Source organism: Sinocyclocheilus grahami, unplaced genomic scaffold, assembly GCF_001515645.1.
Source record: "Sinocyclocheilus grahami isolate Dianchi unplaced genomic scaffold, SAMN03320097.WGS_v1.1 scaffold150.1, whole genome shotgun sequence".
NCBI classification, from domain to species: Eukaryota; Metazoa; Chordata; class Actinopteri; order Cypriniformes; family Cyprinidae; genus Sinocyclocheilus; species Sinocyclocheilus grahami.
The window spans coordinates 1,248,452-1,266,340 of NW_015505329.1; the positions used below are offsets into that span (position 1 = coordinate 1,248,452).

The 17,889-nt window shown below is 34.8% G+C and overlaps 1 protein-coding gene across 1 annotated transcript in view; it reads left to right on the forward strand.

Annotated features, from left to right (window-relative positions):
* LOC107592166 (CUB and sushi domain-containing protein 3-like) overlaps nucleotides 1-17,889 on the forward strand; it is a 223,387-nt gene that overhangs the window by 109,808 nt on the left and 95,690 nt on the right. Inside the window, exons 27-31 of the mRNA XM_016281569.1 lie at nucleotides 1,702-1,815; nucleotides 2,646-2,741; nucleotides 3,498-3,701; nucleotides 15,355-15,479; nucleotides 16,312-16,408. Of these exons, the coding sequence (XP_016137055.1) occupies nucleotides 1,702-1,815; nucleotides 2,646-2,741; nucleotides 3,498-3,701; nucleotides 15,355-15,479; nucleotides 16,312-16,408 (636 nt within the window). The remainder of the gene's footprint in view (nucleotides 1-1,701; nucleotides 1,816-2,645; nucleotides 2,742-3,497; nucleotides 3,702-15,354; nucleotides 15,480-16,311; nucleotides 16,409-17,889) is intronic.

Genomic DNA, 17,889 nt, shown 5'->3' on the forward strand with positions numbered 1-17,889 from the left:
TTAAACTAATGACAAAACAGTAGCTGATTCAGAAGCGCCAGATTGTCATAGCAAAGTCAGAATTACCTCCTCTCCTAGGTTCACGAAACGGTTGTCCATAAAATGCATTGCTGTTCTGTTGTAAGTCATCTTAAAGATTCCTAAATGCATCTACTTTCGGAAGGCCAAATAAAGTGCTTTTGCTTTCACACTGAAACACACAGCGTCTCCCTGACATGCTGCTTCAACACTAACTGCGGTTCCTGAAACCACGCCTTCTTTCTTTGCGTGCACATTTGGGCGCATTATGCAAATATTCCCACATAGTGATGTAGATATGTGGGGGCGTGTTAGAATGAGCCGTTTTAGGGAGTGTGTCAGAGTCTTAACTTTTAAAAAGAATATCTCTTTGGTTTTGAAACTTTAGTCTTTGCGACTTCCGGGATCTTATCTATGCACAATCAGCTTGTAACACTCCAAAGAGAAAGGAAAACTTGAAATCGCATCATATGACCCCTTTAATTTTCTTGAACAGTCAATAGCAAGTACTTAAACTAATGACAAAACAGTAGCTGATTCAGAAGCGCCAGATTGTCATAGCAAAGTCAGAATTACCTCCTCTCCTAGGTTCACGAAACGGTTGTCCATAAAATGCATTGCTGTTCTGTTGTAAGTCATCTTAAAGATTCCTAAATGCATCTACTTTCGGAAGGCCAAATAAAGTGCTTTTGCTTTCACACTGAAACACACAGCGTCTCCCTGACATGCTGCTTCAACACTAACTGCGGTTCCTGAAACCACGCCTTCTTTCTTTGCGTGCACATTTGGGCGCATTATGCAAATATTCCCACATAGTGATGTAGATATGTGGGGGCGTGTTAGAATGAGCCGTTTTAGGGAGTGTGTCAGAGTCTTAACTTTTAAAAAGAATATCTCTTTGGTTTTGAAACTTTAGTCTTTGCGACTTCCGGGATCTTATCTATGCACAATCAGCTTGTAACACTCCAAAGAGAAAGGAAAACTTGAAATCGCATCATATGACCCCTTTAATTTTCTTTAATTCAATTTTTTTTTTATAACAGAAATACTATTTTTATGAATAAATAAATACACACACACAAACAAATAGGCAGAGATCTCCTTATGAACTTCAATATGTCTCATAAAACTCTTTAATAAACAAATGACCTATCCACCTTCATCTATTACTGCATGTCAACAGTTAAAGGATAAGTTTGCCGATTTTCCACCAGCATTGTATTGTTACAGCGTCAGTAATATAAGTAAATTAACAGTTTTGTTTTTTTTGCCACAGCCTTTTTCCTCTTATTCATGTAGCACTGATTTAAAAAAAAAGAAAAATAAATTGTGTTTCTCTTGCATAAACTTTTATTAAACCCTCATCTTGCCAGGGGTGACTTACCACTTACAACTTAAACTCATTTTGTCTACATCTATTATAAAGTAAATAAGGCCATGTTTGATTTCATGCTGACTCGACTTCATTCTATTCATTCTACATCTCAGCATAAAAATCTTCCTTTGGGAGGGATGCCAACTGATAAAAAATAATTTGTAGAGACACTGACCTGCAAAGATATAAATACACTGTAATCAGGTCTTATATACTAAAGCAAATTAATTACGGCCAGTAAACAACAGTGGATGTTTTTAGTTTTTAAGAAAGTTTTAAGAAGTTCTTTCCTTTGTTTCTCACTACAGTTCTCTTCGGCCAGTTTATGTTCTTCCAGACGACCCCTAATGAGATGCTTGAGATCTTTGATGGGCCCTCGACAGAGTCTCCACTCCTCACCTCTGCCCACGGCTCTCACTCTGGTAAAAGGCTTTGTTTACCGTCACCACGTGAGACCAACTAAAGGCACGTCTGCTGAGGCGAGATGACATTGAACTACATGGAGGACTGCCACAGTCAGATCTCATTCCTAAAACGGCTCTGCTGCACTGAATGTTGTGTTGTTGTTAATGGGCTTCTGACAAGCAGTTGGAACGTAACAACGTAACGTAGCGTAATGTAGCGTAGCGTAGCGTAACGTAACGTAACATAACATAGCATACACAATTATAAATATACATTTATAATGTAATAAACTATTTAAAATGTAATAAAGTAATAGTTTAGTAATCTAGTAAAATATAAATATAAAAAATAAAATGTTGTTGTTATTATTATAATATTTAATAGATATACTAAATATTAAATATCACATACTAAACATTAAATTAAAATGTAAAATTAATGCTGTCACCCTAAATGTATTAATGATCCTAATGATTAATGTAATATTATATTATATTATATATAAAACTTTATATAATTATATTATATAAAATTCAGTGTAAGTAAACGAGTGACATTAAAGTAAATTTTTTCAATTAAATTTTTCACTTAAATTATGCTGATGCTGTATGTAATATAATTTGTATTAAAGTAGAAAAGGATGCGATCCACACATTTTCACTCGTAGTCTCCAACTTTTGGACCGCTCTTGTTGGTGTACTGAGGATACATGATTTCCTTTAACCCTGTTGATGTGGCAGCACTCAGCAGGCGTATTAATGGTCTCATTTATGCCATTGCTGTAGCTGCAGACAGATAACAGAACTTGTTTTCTTTTCCTCACCTCCTCAAATTTCTCTTTTGATAGGAGAGCCTTTGCCACTGAGCTCTGCCAATGAAATCACCATCAGGTTCAAAACCGAGGGACCAAACACAGCTAAAGGTTTTCATTTTGTGTATCAAGGTATGTACTTCTTAACTAATCACTTAAGGCTATTTTGGAAAAGATTACTTCCATACTACTCATGCTATTTTTGCAGTGTGCCATATGTACCTTTTTCTTTTAAATAACGGTATTTCTGCATTAAATAGCACTGTATGCATAAAATGTGACATTTACACAGTACATTGTGTGGAATAATGTATTTCATGATGCAATGTGCTCAATCTTCTATTTCTAGTGTAACTAATATACTACAAACAATATATATATATATATATATATATATATATATATATATATATCGTAGTTTATGTAAAATAACTGATGATAAATTGATAAATCTATAGTTTAAACATTTTTATGTTTTATTTTATTAGAATGATTTTTTTAATACAAAATATGTATTCAGTATAGTGTATACTGCAACACTTCTGTACAAGTTTGGGGTCGGTAAAATTTTTTGTTAAAAAAGGGCTGCATTTATTTGATTAAAAACATAGTAAAAAACATAATATTGTGGAATATTATTACAATTTAGAATAACTGTTTTCTCTTTGAATATATTTTAAGATGTCATTTATTCCTGTGATGCAAAACTGAATTTTCAACAGCCGTCGCTTTTGATTAATTTCGTGTAATTTGATGTGTTGGTGTTGAATAAAAGTATTTCAAAAAAAATAGTGACTCCAAACTTTTGAACGGTAGTGTATACTTGTTTTGCAAATTAAAAAAACAAAAAAAAACAACCATAAGCTTTTTCTTCTTGCGTTTCTGCAGCTGTTCCAAGGACCAGCGCTTCCCAGTGCAGCTCCGTGCCCGAGCCTCGCTATGGGAAGCGCGTTGGGAATGACTTTGGATTGGGCACGGTGGTGCTTTTCGAGTGTAACCCAGGTTACACTCTGCATGGTGCTAGTGCCATCAGGTGTGAGGCAGTGCCCAACTCACTGGCCCAGTGGAACGGCACTGTGCCAACATGTGTCGGTATGTTCACCCCCACACGTCTGTGTGCTCAATACTGCCCCCTGCTGCTGGGGAAGACCTGTGGCGTGGATGCAGCTATGACCAGATGACCAGGCTGAGATTGAGGCTCTGGTCCAAAACTTAATGAGCTGTCCTCGCAAGGCAGAATTTTGCCCAGGCTGTTCCAAAATGATTGTGCTGTCTTCTAAAATGTTAGCCAAATTTTAAGGCAGTATTGCATGCACTCATGGATAAGACAATCCCATAATGCACTGCAAAAGAACTCAGCACAAAGTGAAATTTTAATTAGACAAATCTTGAATTAAATATATAAAATAGATGTTTATATTATCTATATTAATACAATTAATCGGATGATATACTTTCATTAGAGTGTGTTTTTAATGAAATTAAGGAAAATGTCATTTTAAATTTGACTGCGTTACTAAAGTATTACTTAAATTGTAAATTAATAGTGTTTATTCATTTTCATATTCGTATTTGTATCTCCAAATTAATCAAAGATGATATACTTTAATTAAATTTCTTATTTTTTATTGATATTATTAATATTATCGATATATTATAATACTGTATATTTTAAATGAAATTAAGTAAAAGTTAATTTATTTTAAATGTTACTATATTACTAGTATTACTTAAATGATCGAATAATAGTATTTATTAGTTTTATATTAGTATTTATAAATTTATATTCTGTTATTTCAATATGTTGTAATTATTACATTCATAACAATGAAATATATTTATCCAAATTAGTCATAGATTATATACTTTAATTTAAAATTGTTAAATATTTATTATTAATGTATTTATTATTATAATATAACAATATATGTATTTAAATACATTATATTTAAAATTTTTAGATGTTACTAGATTGCTAAAGTTTTACTTAAGTTATTATTTAATATTTATGAATTTGCATTATATTATATTTATATTAGATTAACCTATTTAAATATATAACATCAAAATAAAGAAATGTACTATTTTACCTATTTATTATTTGAGTGTGCTGTGAATATTTATGCTTGATTGTTAAGTAATTAGGTTATCATGATCTTTGCCTAGCAACATGTTAAAGCTGAATTTCATTGAATTGAATTCATTGAGTCGAATCTGCGGCATGCTTCGCGTGAGGAGCACTATTTGTATGAGTTTCTGCATTTGTAGAGCGTTCCAGATAAGTCACCTATGTAGTTCCATTGTGGTTTGGATGCTGGTCCTTAGAAGTCACTCACTGTGCTGTGCAACAGAGCCGGAGAGATTTGAGGGGGTTTTATTAAAAATAAATGTGCTGGGAGCTAATGGATACAGGAGCGTTCACACAGTGTGGAGGCCCCTGTGAAATGCAATTTCAAGTAAATGTGAATCTCGGGTAAATCTCTTGATGCAAGTTGACAGAATACTTTCCTTCTAGCCCTGTCCTCATGCAATTTAATAGAAATGCTCCTATGAGAGAATCAACAGGCGCTGAAAGCAAAGCCGCCATCCTTATGCTCTCACCAACCAAACAATGCGGCATCATTTTCTCAGCGCATAGCGCAAATAGTCATGATTTTGCACAACAGAACTTAATGTCTTACTGTTTTTTTCCCCTGATATCCTTTCATCATCATTTTTCAACTTCACTCTTATCCTTGATTTAATTAGCTTGTTTTTTTTTAAAGCCTTACCTTAAGATTTCTTCTTCACATGTTAAATGAGTATTTGCACGTTCCTAATAATAAAATCACTGCATCAATCAGCCTCACATTCATAACCAATATTAAAGAAATAGTTCACCCAAAAATGAAATTTACTGTTAATTTGCTTACTCTTAGGTCACCCAAGATGGCTTTCTTTTTCTGTTCAGTAGAACATAGATGATTTTTAGCTGAAACCGTGGTCCTTGGTGATTAATTGAATTCAATTCAGTGGCTACCGTTACTTTGAGAGTCAAAAAAAGCATATCAGGCAACACAAAATTAATAACCGTTGCTTCTGATGATATATTGAGTGCTTATGAAGCGAATTGATCGGTCTATGCAAGAAACTGAACATTATTTACAACATTATTACCTGTAATCTGTAGCCTCAGGCAAACGGTCTGGAGTGATGCCCGGTTTGACAAACGAATCAGTCTTTTGAATTGGTTCTGTTTAGTGAACTAGTTGAAGCAGTTCACCAAATCGGACTGAACCGACCTGAAACAGTTTGTGACTCAAGCAGCACAGATCTACAAGTTACTCAATCTAAACTCACTTCTGGATGCCAGACAGTCACTCTTGACTCAAAGTGAGCCAAAATACAGGCATATCTGATCCTATAATGAATGAACTCATTCAGCGCTCCAGTTCCTCCAACAGTCACTGAACCGAGGAAAACAGTTCGACTTGGACCAAAGACCGCTGATATGCACATGCGTGAACTGAGCACTTGAATGAATGGGCGAACGTTTTTATGCTTTTTCATGGTTTATGTAAAATGTTAGATGATTAAGTTTATTCACTTTATATGCTTTAGACACGTATGGGACCGTTCACATGTTGCACCTAAAAACGTGTGGAAAACGCTAGGCGCGCCGCTTTCTGCTTTTTTCCAAAGCGTTCGGGCACTTGCGCTCCGGAGGCGTATGCCGTTGCTAAGTAACAATGACCTGATCTCTCCATGAAAATGTGGAAGTTTCAGCAAAGGATAAATGGATTTTCATCACTAAAAATCGCTTGCAGTAGCTCTGCTACTAAATTTATTTAAAAATGGCTATCCCTGTACATCTATGATCAGCTGTTCCTTCCTCTTGGCTGAGCTTTCAATGTTGTTACGGGAAAGGATGAAGCTGATTGGTTGGTTCTTATCACATGACCTTCCGCGCTTCCGTTATGAGCGTGAAATAACGAACTTGAGCGCTCAAAAAACCTGAACGGCTCCTAAAACATCCACGTTTCACATCATTATTGGGTGCTTTAATAATATAATTGCATATATGTTACATCATTGCGTGACTGTGTAAAAGAACTGGTGAATCAGTTAATTTGAACCAGTTTATAGAAATGATGAATTAACTCATTCAGCGCTCCAGTTCCTCCAACAGTCACTGAACCGAGGAAACAGTTCGACTTGGACCGAAGACCGCTGATATGCACATGCGTGAACTGAGCACTTGAATGAATGGGCGAACGTTTTTATGCTTTTTCATGGTTTATGTAAAATGTTTGATGATTAAGTTTATTCACTTTATATGCTTTAGACACGTATGGGGCCGTTCACATGTCGCACCTAAAAACGTGTGGAAAACGCTAGGCGCGCCGCTTTCTGCTTTTTTCCAAAGCGTTCGGGCACTTGCGCTCCGGAGGCGTATGCCGTTGCTAAGTAACAATGACCTGATCTCTCCATGAAAATGTGGAAGTTTCAGCAAAGGATAAATGGATTTTCATCACTAAAAATCGCTTGCAGTAGCTCTGCTACTAAATTTATTTAAAAATGGCTATCCCTGTACATCTATGATCAGCTGTTCCTTCCTCTTGGCTGAGCTTTCAATGTTGTTACGGGAAAGGATGAAGCTGATTGGTTGGTTCTTATCACATGACCTTCCGCGCTTCCGTTATGAGCGCGAAATAACGAACTTGAGCGCTCAAAAAACCTGAACGGCTCCTAAAACATCCACGTTTCACATCATTATTGGGTGCTTTAATAATATAATTGCATATATGTTACATCATTGCGTGACTGTGTAAAAGAACTGGTGAATCAGTTAATTTGAACCAGTTTATAGAAATGAACTGTATGAAAGTATCAGTTCAATGAAAATAATCAAACTCCGTTTGCCTGAGGCTCTGGATTACAGGTAATAATGTTGTTAATACTATTTTGTTTCTTGCACAGACCAATTGCTTCGCTTCATAAGGCCTCAATATATCGTCAGGAGCCACAGGTAATAATTTGGTCTTGCCTGTATATGCTTCTTTTTGACTCTCAAGTGACAGTAGCTGTTGACTTGCATTTCATGAATCACCAAGGACCACGGTTTCAGCTAAAAATCATATTTACTGTTCTACTGTACTGAACAATAAAAGTCCTCTTGGATGGCCTGAGGGTGAGTTAATTAATAGCAAATTTCATTTTTGGGTGAACTAGCCCTTTATTAACCATTGAAAAGTGTCAATTTATAACTCTTAGAAATTAGCAACTGAAAACGATCAAATCCATCCCTTCTGTGAGGTCTTGTGAGGTGGTGCTGTAAGAGGGTAAATCAAACGCCGCACCTCTGACAGTAACACCTGTTATCATCGATTATTTCCGCTGAAGGGAAAAGCCTCAGTGAATCACCAGGAGTTTTATATTAATTTTTAAAGTGTGTGGGCTTTGCACACAGGGTTGCTATTGGTAACCGCTTCACGTAATTCTTTTTTTTTTAATGGCATTTTCTGCACAGGTGCTGCAGGTCCATGTGTCCATTACTGGATTCACCTCTGTCACTTTATGCCGTGTCTCCTGAATTAATTCTTAAAATAACATGCACACACATTGTTATTGGGATGTTTTGATGCTCATTATTCAGCAGCTAATGTTGTGGCCTAGCACACAGTCTTCTGACATGTGGGAGGCAGGGGTTCAGTTTCAGTTTTAAGGATAATAATAGGCAGATCTCTTTTGACACGTCTGCTGTCACCTGTCAGTCACACACGGGTGGTGAATAGAGTTGGTACCAGCACTGCAGAAACACTGGTATCATTGGCATCATTTTAGTTTTTAAAAGATGTAATAATAGCAATCTTTCTGTAGTATTGCTAATACCGGGCGTTGGTGCTGAAGTACCTGTATAAAAAGTAGCTAACTACACTGAAACTGGAAAATACCTCTTTAAAGATGAATACTAATTAATTATGTATTTAGAACATTAATCTTAATGTAATAATTAGTATTTAATAATTACTTTTTTGTATATTTAATATATCTAAAATAATAATAAAAGAAAATGCTATTAATTTGATTAGAATATCATAGTTATATTTTATTAATTTATCTAAAGTGGTATTTTAATACTATTTCTGCAGGATACTAATTCTGCAATTAGAGCATTAATCTAAATTATAGTGACAACAATCATTTTGAATGTAATATTTCAAGGTATTATTTGTATTTCTTATTTACATTCTCATTTAAAATAGAAAAATAATAATTAAATTACAATCTCAAAATTATAATATTATATTGTTAATACTATAATTTAGTATATCTATTATTTAATCTAAAATAACAATTTCATGAAAATTTGAATTGATTAAAATATTAAATTATTTGATTATATTTCTAATAAATCAAATTCATTCTGCAATTATATTACTACTAATAACAAATTCTGCATTATTCTGCATTATTTTAAATTAGAGTGACAGCATTAATTTTCCATTTTAATGTATTTTATTTAGTATTTACTAATCTAAAAGTTGAAAACTAAAAAAAATGTTAATAAGATTATAAAAGTATAATAAAATCATTTGAATAAAATAGTAATTAAATTGAAATATAGTTTTATTAAAATTATATTATATATTATATTATATTATATATGCATTGCATTGTATTATATTATATAATATTATATTACTAAAAATACCAATTCTGCCATTAGAGCATTAATTTTAATTTGTCATTTTAATTTAATATTTAGTATTTACATATCTAAAATAAAAAATAACTAAATTGAAATGTAATTTATTTTACTAAAATATATTCTATTCTATTCTAGTATATTCTATTCTATTACTAATGATGCTAATAATTCTGCAATTACATTATATTAGTAATAATTCAAATTAATTGTGGAATTGGAGCATTAATCTAAAATAGGGTGACAACATTATATTTTAATTGAATATTAACTTAATGCTACTGTGCATCCATGGACAAAAAAAGAGCCAGCAAAATGAAGACATACACTAAACTTACATAGTGCAGCATTAATGAGGTGGTCTGAGTCTGGCATTGCTAGCAAACCAAACGACACACTTGTACTAGCCATGATCAAGTTGTTAACATTAGCTTTTACCCACATGTGTGTTACTCTATTGGTGGTAGCGTCTCCTAAAGTTCCATTGATTTACATGAAATTGCTCTCTGCCCCGAGCGACGTGCTCATCCTCTCTTTGAGCGCCGGCTGCTAATGATGACATTAACGTAGCTGGACACCTTTTTGATTATAGCGGGGGCGTGAGAGCGCGTGGGACATCACCTGTGAAATATAGATGTGCTCCAAATGGAAGTCAACTGAATAATTGTGAAGATTTAACCATGGTCTTCCAGGCAACCGAAGGGAGAATAAAGAAAGAAAAGGCTAAAGCACGAACGAATGTGTGAGTTTTTTTTTTTTGCACGGTACAAAAGCAACAATGTGCCGCCCGGAGATGCACCTGGCGATTGAAGACAAAGTGATTGACTCGGGCCTCCAGATCGCCTCGGTGCCTTTGACAGATAGCGTCAAATACTGCCTGTGAAGACAGAACGCCCTTGCAGTAGTTAACATCCAGAGAGGATTTGCGCTTATTGATAGCTACACAAAAGGTGCTGAGCACAATGTCTGGCGAAGCCTCAACAAGCAAATAAAAATTGCTTTACTGAGCCCTCCAAAGGTGACAAAGAATGTCAGGCTTGCCAGAAGATTCATTTCTCGTCCTTTCAATTTATTCCAGTTAGTGTTTTGGTTTTTTTCCCCCCAGCTTTTGTTCTTAGCTGACGCTTGTGTGCTTTGAATGTTTTAAAAGCGCTAATGAAAATGGAAAATTGAAGTCATTTAAAATGACGTGTTTCTGGTCAATTAGAAAGCACAATGCGGTAATTGTGAGCATACATCAGCGGTAATTTAACATACGTTACGAGTCCTTGGGATCTTTGTCACTGACTAATGATGAAAAGGTTATGCTTTGCAAGTTCTCAAGAAGGCATAAATGCATCTAGTGCAATAAATCACTTTCTTAATCAGTATTTTGTCATGTTTCCGGCAAACATATAGCATCTTTAAATTAAGATAAATCAGTAAGTAGTTTTCAGTGAATATATCTTAAATTAAATATATCTTTCTTACCCTGTTTCCAGATTTTGTTGTCGTTTTAAGCATAGATTTGACTAAATATGCTTGTGCCTAAAACAGATAAAACAATTTGCCAGTGTGGAAAGAAAACATTATAATCTTTTGCAATGCAGCTTCTCAAAGAAGTTTTGATGTTTAAATGTTTTCACAGAAAAACAACAAAAAAATACTGATTACAGAATTGTTTTGCACTTTTTCATTCACTTACACTCTAAAAAATGCTGGGTTGTTTCAACCCAACTTTGGGTCAAATATGGACTAACCCAGCTGTTAGGAAAAAAATGTAATTACATTTTTAACCCAAAAGTTGGGTTAGTCTATATTTGACCCAAAGTTGGGTTGAAACAACCCAGCATTTTTTAGAGTGTATAATCCAACAGAGCCCAGCGTAAAATGTCTTGATGGTTTATGTAAGTGAATAGTTCACCCAAAAATGAATATCATCATTCCAAACCTGTATGACTTTCTTTTATTCTGCTGAACAGAAAAGTTGCCTTTTTTACCGTTATGTTGGACACTATTTTTCATGTTATGATACAAATATAATAGGGCAAAATGTAAAAAAAAAAAACGCCATTAGAGTATTTTAAAATCAGTCCATATGACTGTTGTGCTAAATGTCAAGTCTTATGATGCCATATGATAGATTTATATCTATTACTATGTATTAATATTTATATCTATAACTCAAGTGGCTTTCAATAAAAAAAAATATTGACATCCACTCAATGGAAGCATTCATCACAGTTTGTGAAAAAAGTAGTGATGTCTGATTTGTGATTGAATCATTCTTTTGAGTTTGATTCTTTGATTCAGTTCACAAGAGCAGTCTGAATGATTCAATCACAAATTTAGCTGATTCAGCTCTATAATTTACTTACTAACTCAACAATCCGGTCACAATGGTTAAGTCCATTGCATTTTCATTAAATTGTAATTTAATTTCAGGCATGGGAAAGGTATTGCATGACTTGGAATATAGTATAGATTCATATAGACTACTTTAATGTTATTTTAATGATGCTTTTTGTTATCCTCCATAACTTTAAAAAACATCCCCCATGATATTCCTCTTGTGCTCAGCAGATGAAAGTCATATGGGTTAAAAAAATTGGCAAATTTAGTTTTTGAGTGAACCATTATTTATTTTTTTATTATATACCCTGAAATGCCGTCTAATAACCAGTTTTGTTTATCTGCTCAAGTGTCCGGTTTTACATAGATTGAATAAGTGTCTGTCGTCGACTGGCTGTGACCAAAAATATCATTATGCTTGCACTTAAGCTCAATAACTCTTCAGAAGATAAGAGTTTCTTGCTGCTCAAAGGATTCCCTTCAGTGGGCTGAAATATGAGAGGAAACTTCAAATAGAAGGAGTGCGAGGTTGAATAATTGAAAATGATGAATGCATGATGCGTTTTAAGCAGAGCAGGATGAAGCCTATATAAAAGATGAAGGTCTTAGAGTTTGTGGCCATGCCCACTCCGTACGGGACACTGGATCTGGAAGCAGTTGTTCGAATTCCCGGGACGTAATGCATGCAAAATAAGGTGCCTTTTTGTTAATGCATACCTAGTCCGTTATGTCCATGCTAGATTAAAGCAGATGCCGCGACATGTATTAACATAAATGCGTGATACTTCAAATCTGCACCTGGTAATGACATCCCGCTGGAGTTAGGTAAAGATGGACCGACCCAGTTGATTGTTGGCTGGTTGCTTCAGCAAGAGCATCATTAAAAGCTGTCCGTTCTCACATAGTGCTTTTGAATGCAACTCGTTTTAGAATAGAACATATTATACAGTAGCTGCAAGGTAATCAATAATGTAGTTGTGCAACAAAAAGAATGCATTCTTTTGGTTGTGGTGGTCGTTGTTGTTCAGATATCCCATCAATGTTTTACGCATCTTTAAAGTCAGCATCAAAAAAGGTTTTTAAATGGCTATTTTACAGCATTTTGGCTTGTCACTCACCATTATTATTATTAATATTATTAGATTTCTTTATTTTATTTGTTACATAATTTTTGTCAGAGGGCTTTACTTGATTTATTTCTCTAGTGCTGATAAAACATTCAAATGGATTGTGAAAATGTTTCATGTTGAATTCATGTCAAATTTATATCTGCACTCTAAAAAACACTGGGTTAAGTTTAACCCAAGGGCTGGGTAAATATAGGACAGAACCCATCTTGGGTTAAATTTACCCAGCAAATTGGGTTTATTCATTTTTACTATATTGCTATCTTATTTTTTACTTCATACATTAAATAATGTTTACCGATTAACTTAAATCCTCTAAACTTTTCTAAAATACTTCACACAACCACTGGTTTGTATGATAACTTCCTTTATTTTCCTTTATTTAAAGGAGTCATGTGATGCTGCTAAAAAGAACAGTATTTTGTGTATTTGGTGTAATGAAATGTGTTTATGCGGTTTAAGGTTAAAAAAAACACATTATTTTCCACATACTGTACATTATTGTTTCTCCTTTATGCCCCGCCTTTCTGAAACGCGTCGATTTTTACAAAGCTCATCGTTCTGAAAAAGCGAGGTGTGCTGTGATTGGCCAGATATCCAGTGCATTGTGATTGGCTGAATACCTCAAGTGTGAGACGGAAATGTTATGCCCCTTGCCATATTGTGATGATGCCCTGTCAGGCCGGAGCCATGATTCAAAAACATTAACACCCATTATAAACAAGGCATTCGTTGCATCCACTGGGGACATAATTATGGATTATAATGACTTAGGCGTTGCATTGCATCGCGCCGCGCCACGTAAACATAAAACCATGTCTGCATTTGTGATCGGAGAAATGACAAACAACAAGCACTACTCTACTCTGCCCAAAAAACTTGCTTTAAGTATATAAAATATAAAAACAATTTAAATATAAAAGACGTACTTACAGTCTGTGAGTCAGAACAGCCGGCATTGTAGACTACTCTTCCAGGATCAGGAAACAGTCCTCTATAAAATGTGCTGCACACATCTGAATATTTGGGTTGAAGTGTTCTGGAACAGTGTTGTAAATACAGCTTAACCACTGATTTCTAGTCGTGTCCATTTTTGGAAGGCCAAACAAAGTAGTTTCGTTTTCACAATGAAACGGCATCACACACCGCGGCCTAGAGTAAGCGGCAGCGGCCTACAGTGAGCAGAGGCCTGGGGCTAGAGTGAGGAACGGCCGGAGGGTTAGAGTGAGCAGAGGCGGGTGGGCTTGAGAACGGCGCGGCCGGCGATTTCGACGAAGGAGCGTCCAGAAGGACATGTGACGACTCCGGGCTGGACTCCGCTTCGTCCACGGTGAAAGCCGATCCGGCGATCGACAGTGCAAAGTTGTAGTATTTCCTCAGCGACCAGCACGGATCAGCTCCAGGCATGACGAAGCAGATATCGTCCTCGTTTGGAAGACCAAACAAAGTAGTTTCGCTTTCACAACGAAGCACACAGCGTCTTTACGACATGGCGGCGGAAACAACAAAACTACAGCGAGAATAAAAGTTACACTTTCTTTGCGTGAACATTTGGGCGGAAACCTCGTCATATGGCCCCTTTAACATTTACAGCATTGTTTATATCGTTTTTAATAGGCTATACATATTGCCTATATTTAAACTCGTTTAACAAACATTAGAAGAAAAATGCAACATTAAACAGAAGTAACTCACGTGTAATCGACCAGTCTCTGTTATTCTGTTTCCACCGTAGCGGCGCTGGTTCTCGTGCCCGAGCTGGAGTCATGTTCGGCAGGGAACTGCTAACGGACCACCGCCCTGCGTTTCACTCTAGCCGAAACGTGCTGTGACTCCATAACCTGCCAATACAATAAACAGCTCTGAATTATATTCTGTCTCTTAATGAATTAAATCGTTTATTTTATGCTAAGCATCAGGCTTTTCCATCACGCAAAAAGACAGCGGCATTCGTTAAAGGTGTTTCACGCCGCGCGCCTGTATGTTGCTCTGCATAAAATTGAACGATATACAGCACAGTAACGATTTTATAGATAAAATAAAATGTACACAAACCTGTATTTTACCGAAGAATGCATCAATTCGATGGCGCTTAGAACTGCTCTCACGTGAAGAGAAGACGCAAAATCCCTGCGATAAATAGCTCAACCGCTGGGTTACGTCTGACCCAGGATCTGAGTAACACAAAAACAACCCAAACATTGGGTTGTTATGTCTGACCCAGGACAGGGTCAAAAACTACCCAAACACTGAAAAAATAATCCAAAAAAATGACCCAAGAGGCTCAACCCAACATTTGGGTTAAAAAAATAACCCCGGATTTTTTTTAGAGTGTGACTATACTTTATATCTCTTAAGGTGCTCTTAAAATGCTATTATTTTATTTTATTTATTAAATACTATTCGTTATTTATTTTATTTTATAATTCTTTACATAATCACACAATACTTTGTAATCTGTTTTTATTTTTGTAGTTATTTATTTTATTATATATTTATCTTTCCGTATCGTTTGGCTCAGAAAGGCCTTGTTTACTTGGTTTTGTTTGTTGTGCCTCTGTGCCATGTTTAGTCTTTTTTTCTGAAATCTGTCTTTCAGTTCCGTGCGGAGGAGTTCTGACCACGCGCCGCGGGACCATTCTGTCTCCGGGTTACCCCGATCCCTATGACAACCATCGGAACTGTGTTTGGAAGGTCTTTGTGCCGGAGGGAACTGGAATCCAAGTGAGACAAAACTTTTTTTTTTTTGTAGTGTCATCTGAAAAAAATTTGTGGATTATGATTAGTAGAAGTGTGTTTGATTACTTAATGCTTGCCAGAGGATAAAAATATCATCAAGGGAATCCAATTATTATCTGCTTTGCTTTATTGTAGAATAGGCTATTACATTTTTTCTAGTCTTTACAACTTTGAAGTTTTGAGCAGGTAATACTGCATTTTATAGTGATGCAATATGTTATACAGGGAAACAAGTTATTGATATAGTAATGGTTAACCAATATGGGTTTTTAATGGCTGATATCTAATGTACAGCGGTGGTTCTCAGTTAGTTTTGCTTTACATTGGACATCAAACAAAGTACCAGGATTGTTTATCATTATACTGCTTAGGCGAACAATATGCACAATTATTAACATGATATAAACTGGAAAATTGTGTAAATACAAAAACAACAGCATAAATGTGATTCATCATCCAAACACATGGAACAAACCCTGGACCAAATGTTGATTTAGCATTAGTCATAATACCAAGTAACAGATTTCACCATTTGATTGAATATACAGCCTTTGACGTCAACAACAAAAGAGATGAGAGGTGTTTTCTCCCCATTTTAAAGATTTATAAGCCTATTTAAGTATTGCATGATTATATACTTATTTGTACTTATTTATATACTTATCAGACCATGGCTCATTTTTATTTAGATTTATACAATATTTATTTATTTATTATTAAAATTCACTTTTAAATATGACATATTTCACTCAAAACGAAATAAAAATATTCAGTATTTTATGTATTTTATAATATTTTTGTGTATTTTTTTCTGTAGATTACAGTTGTGACTTTTTCCACCGAACACAATTGGGACTCACTAGACTTTTACGATGGTGTCGACAGCAACGCTCCAAGACTAGGAAGCTATTCGGGTAAGATGGAAACCATCTGTTTTTCTCCCTAAATTTGATACTCTTTTCCAAATAACCCAAGCACACCATGTTGACTTTCATATATTCTGCAAATACAACTGTTGTGCAGTCATCCCTGGTGTTGTGTGGTGTTTTTACACACTCTAGTCAGTCTGAAGAAACTCAGTGTATCACATCTGTGAAAGAAGACTATTTTTTGTAACCTCATGCCGACTGGCTTTCATCTAGAGATTTGTTTTGTCATCCAAAGCATATCAATATTTGAGCTGTTGTGGGATATCATGGATCAACAGCTTTATAAGCAGCAGCAGGAGTGAACTTCGAGTGTCAGAGTTTCCCTGGTGAGGCTCTTGATATAAGTATATGTAGGAGACAGAATGATATCAGTGCTGCGCCGAGGACTCGAAAAGGCAGAACCCTCAGAATTAATTTTTTTTTCTGTCTGTTAGTATTTATCTATTTATTTATTTATTTATTTTACTTTTTTTGGCAGAGCCACCAGAAGTGAAATAATTATTTGCTGCCATATCCTATCAACCATTATTTTATTTTATGTATTTGTTTATTTATTTTACTTATTATATAATTTTTTTTTTTTTCAGTTTCGTTTTGTTTGTTTTTATATCTTTTTTTTCATACCTTTCTTTTTCGGCAGAGCCCTCAGATGTAAAAGACAGGCTTAAATTATTTTGCTACCATATCCTTTCAACCATTTTATATCCCCCCCACCCCCAGAATGCAAAGCGCTTTGAGTGCTTAGAAAAGCCCAATATAAATGCAATGAACGATTTTATTTTATTTTATTCTATTTTATTTTATTCTGTATTATTTAAATTTTTGTATTAATTTGTTTATTTGTTTGTTTTTTCTCGCATTTTTCATATATTTTGGCTCAGCAAATTTTTTATTTTTTTATCTTTTATGGGGCTGTATTGTTTGTTGTGTGTGCCATGTTGACTTTTTTCATTTGGTTTAGACTTTTTATAGACTTTTCTCTTGCCATTTGCCACTGTATCCCCTCAACTATTTTTTATTTTATTTTATTAATTAGTTCTATCATTCTGTTTGTCGGTCTGTCTGTCTGTCATTATACTGTATCTATAGTTCTATCATTCTATCTATCTATCTATCTATCTATCTATCTATCTATCTATCTATCTATCTATCTATCTATCTATCTATCTATCTGTCTATCTGTCTGTCTGTCTGTCTGTCTGTCTGTCTGTCTGTCTGTCATTCTATCTATAGTTCTATCATTCTGTAGTTATATCTATCTATCTATCTATCTATCTATCTATCTATCTATCTATCTATCTATCTATCTATCTATCTATCTATCTATCTTTCTTTCTTTCTTTCTTTCTTTTATAGTTCTATCATTCTGTAGTTCTATCTATCTATCTATCTATCTATCTATCTATCTATCTATCTATCTATCTATCTATCTATCTATCTATCTATCTATCTATCTATCTATCTGT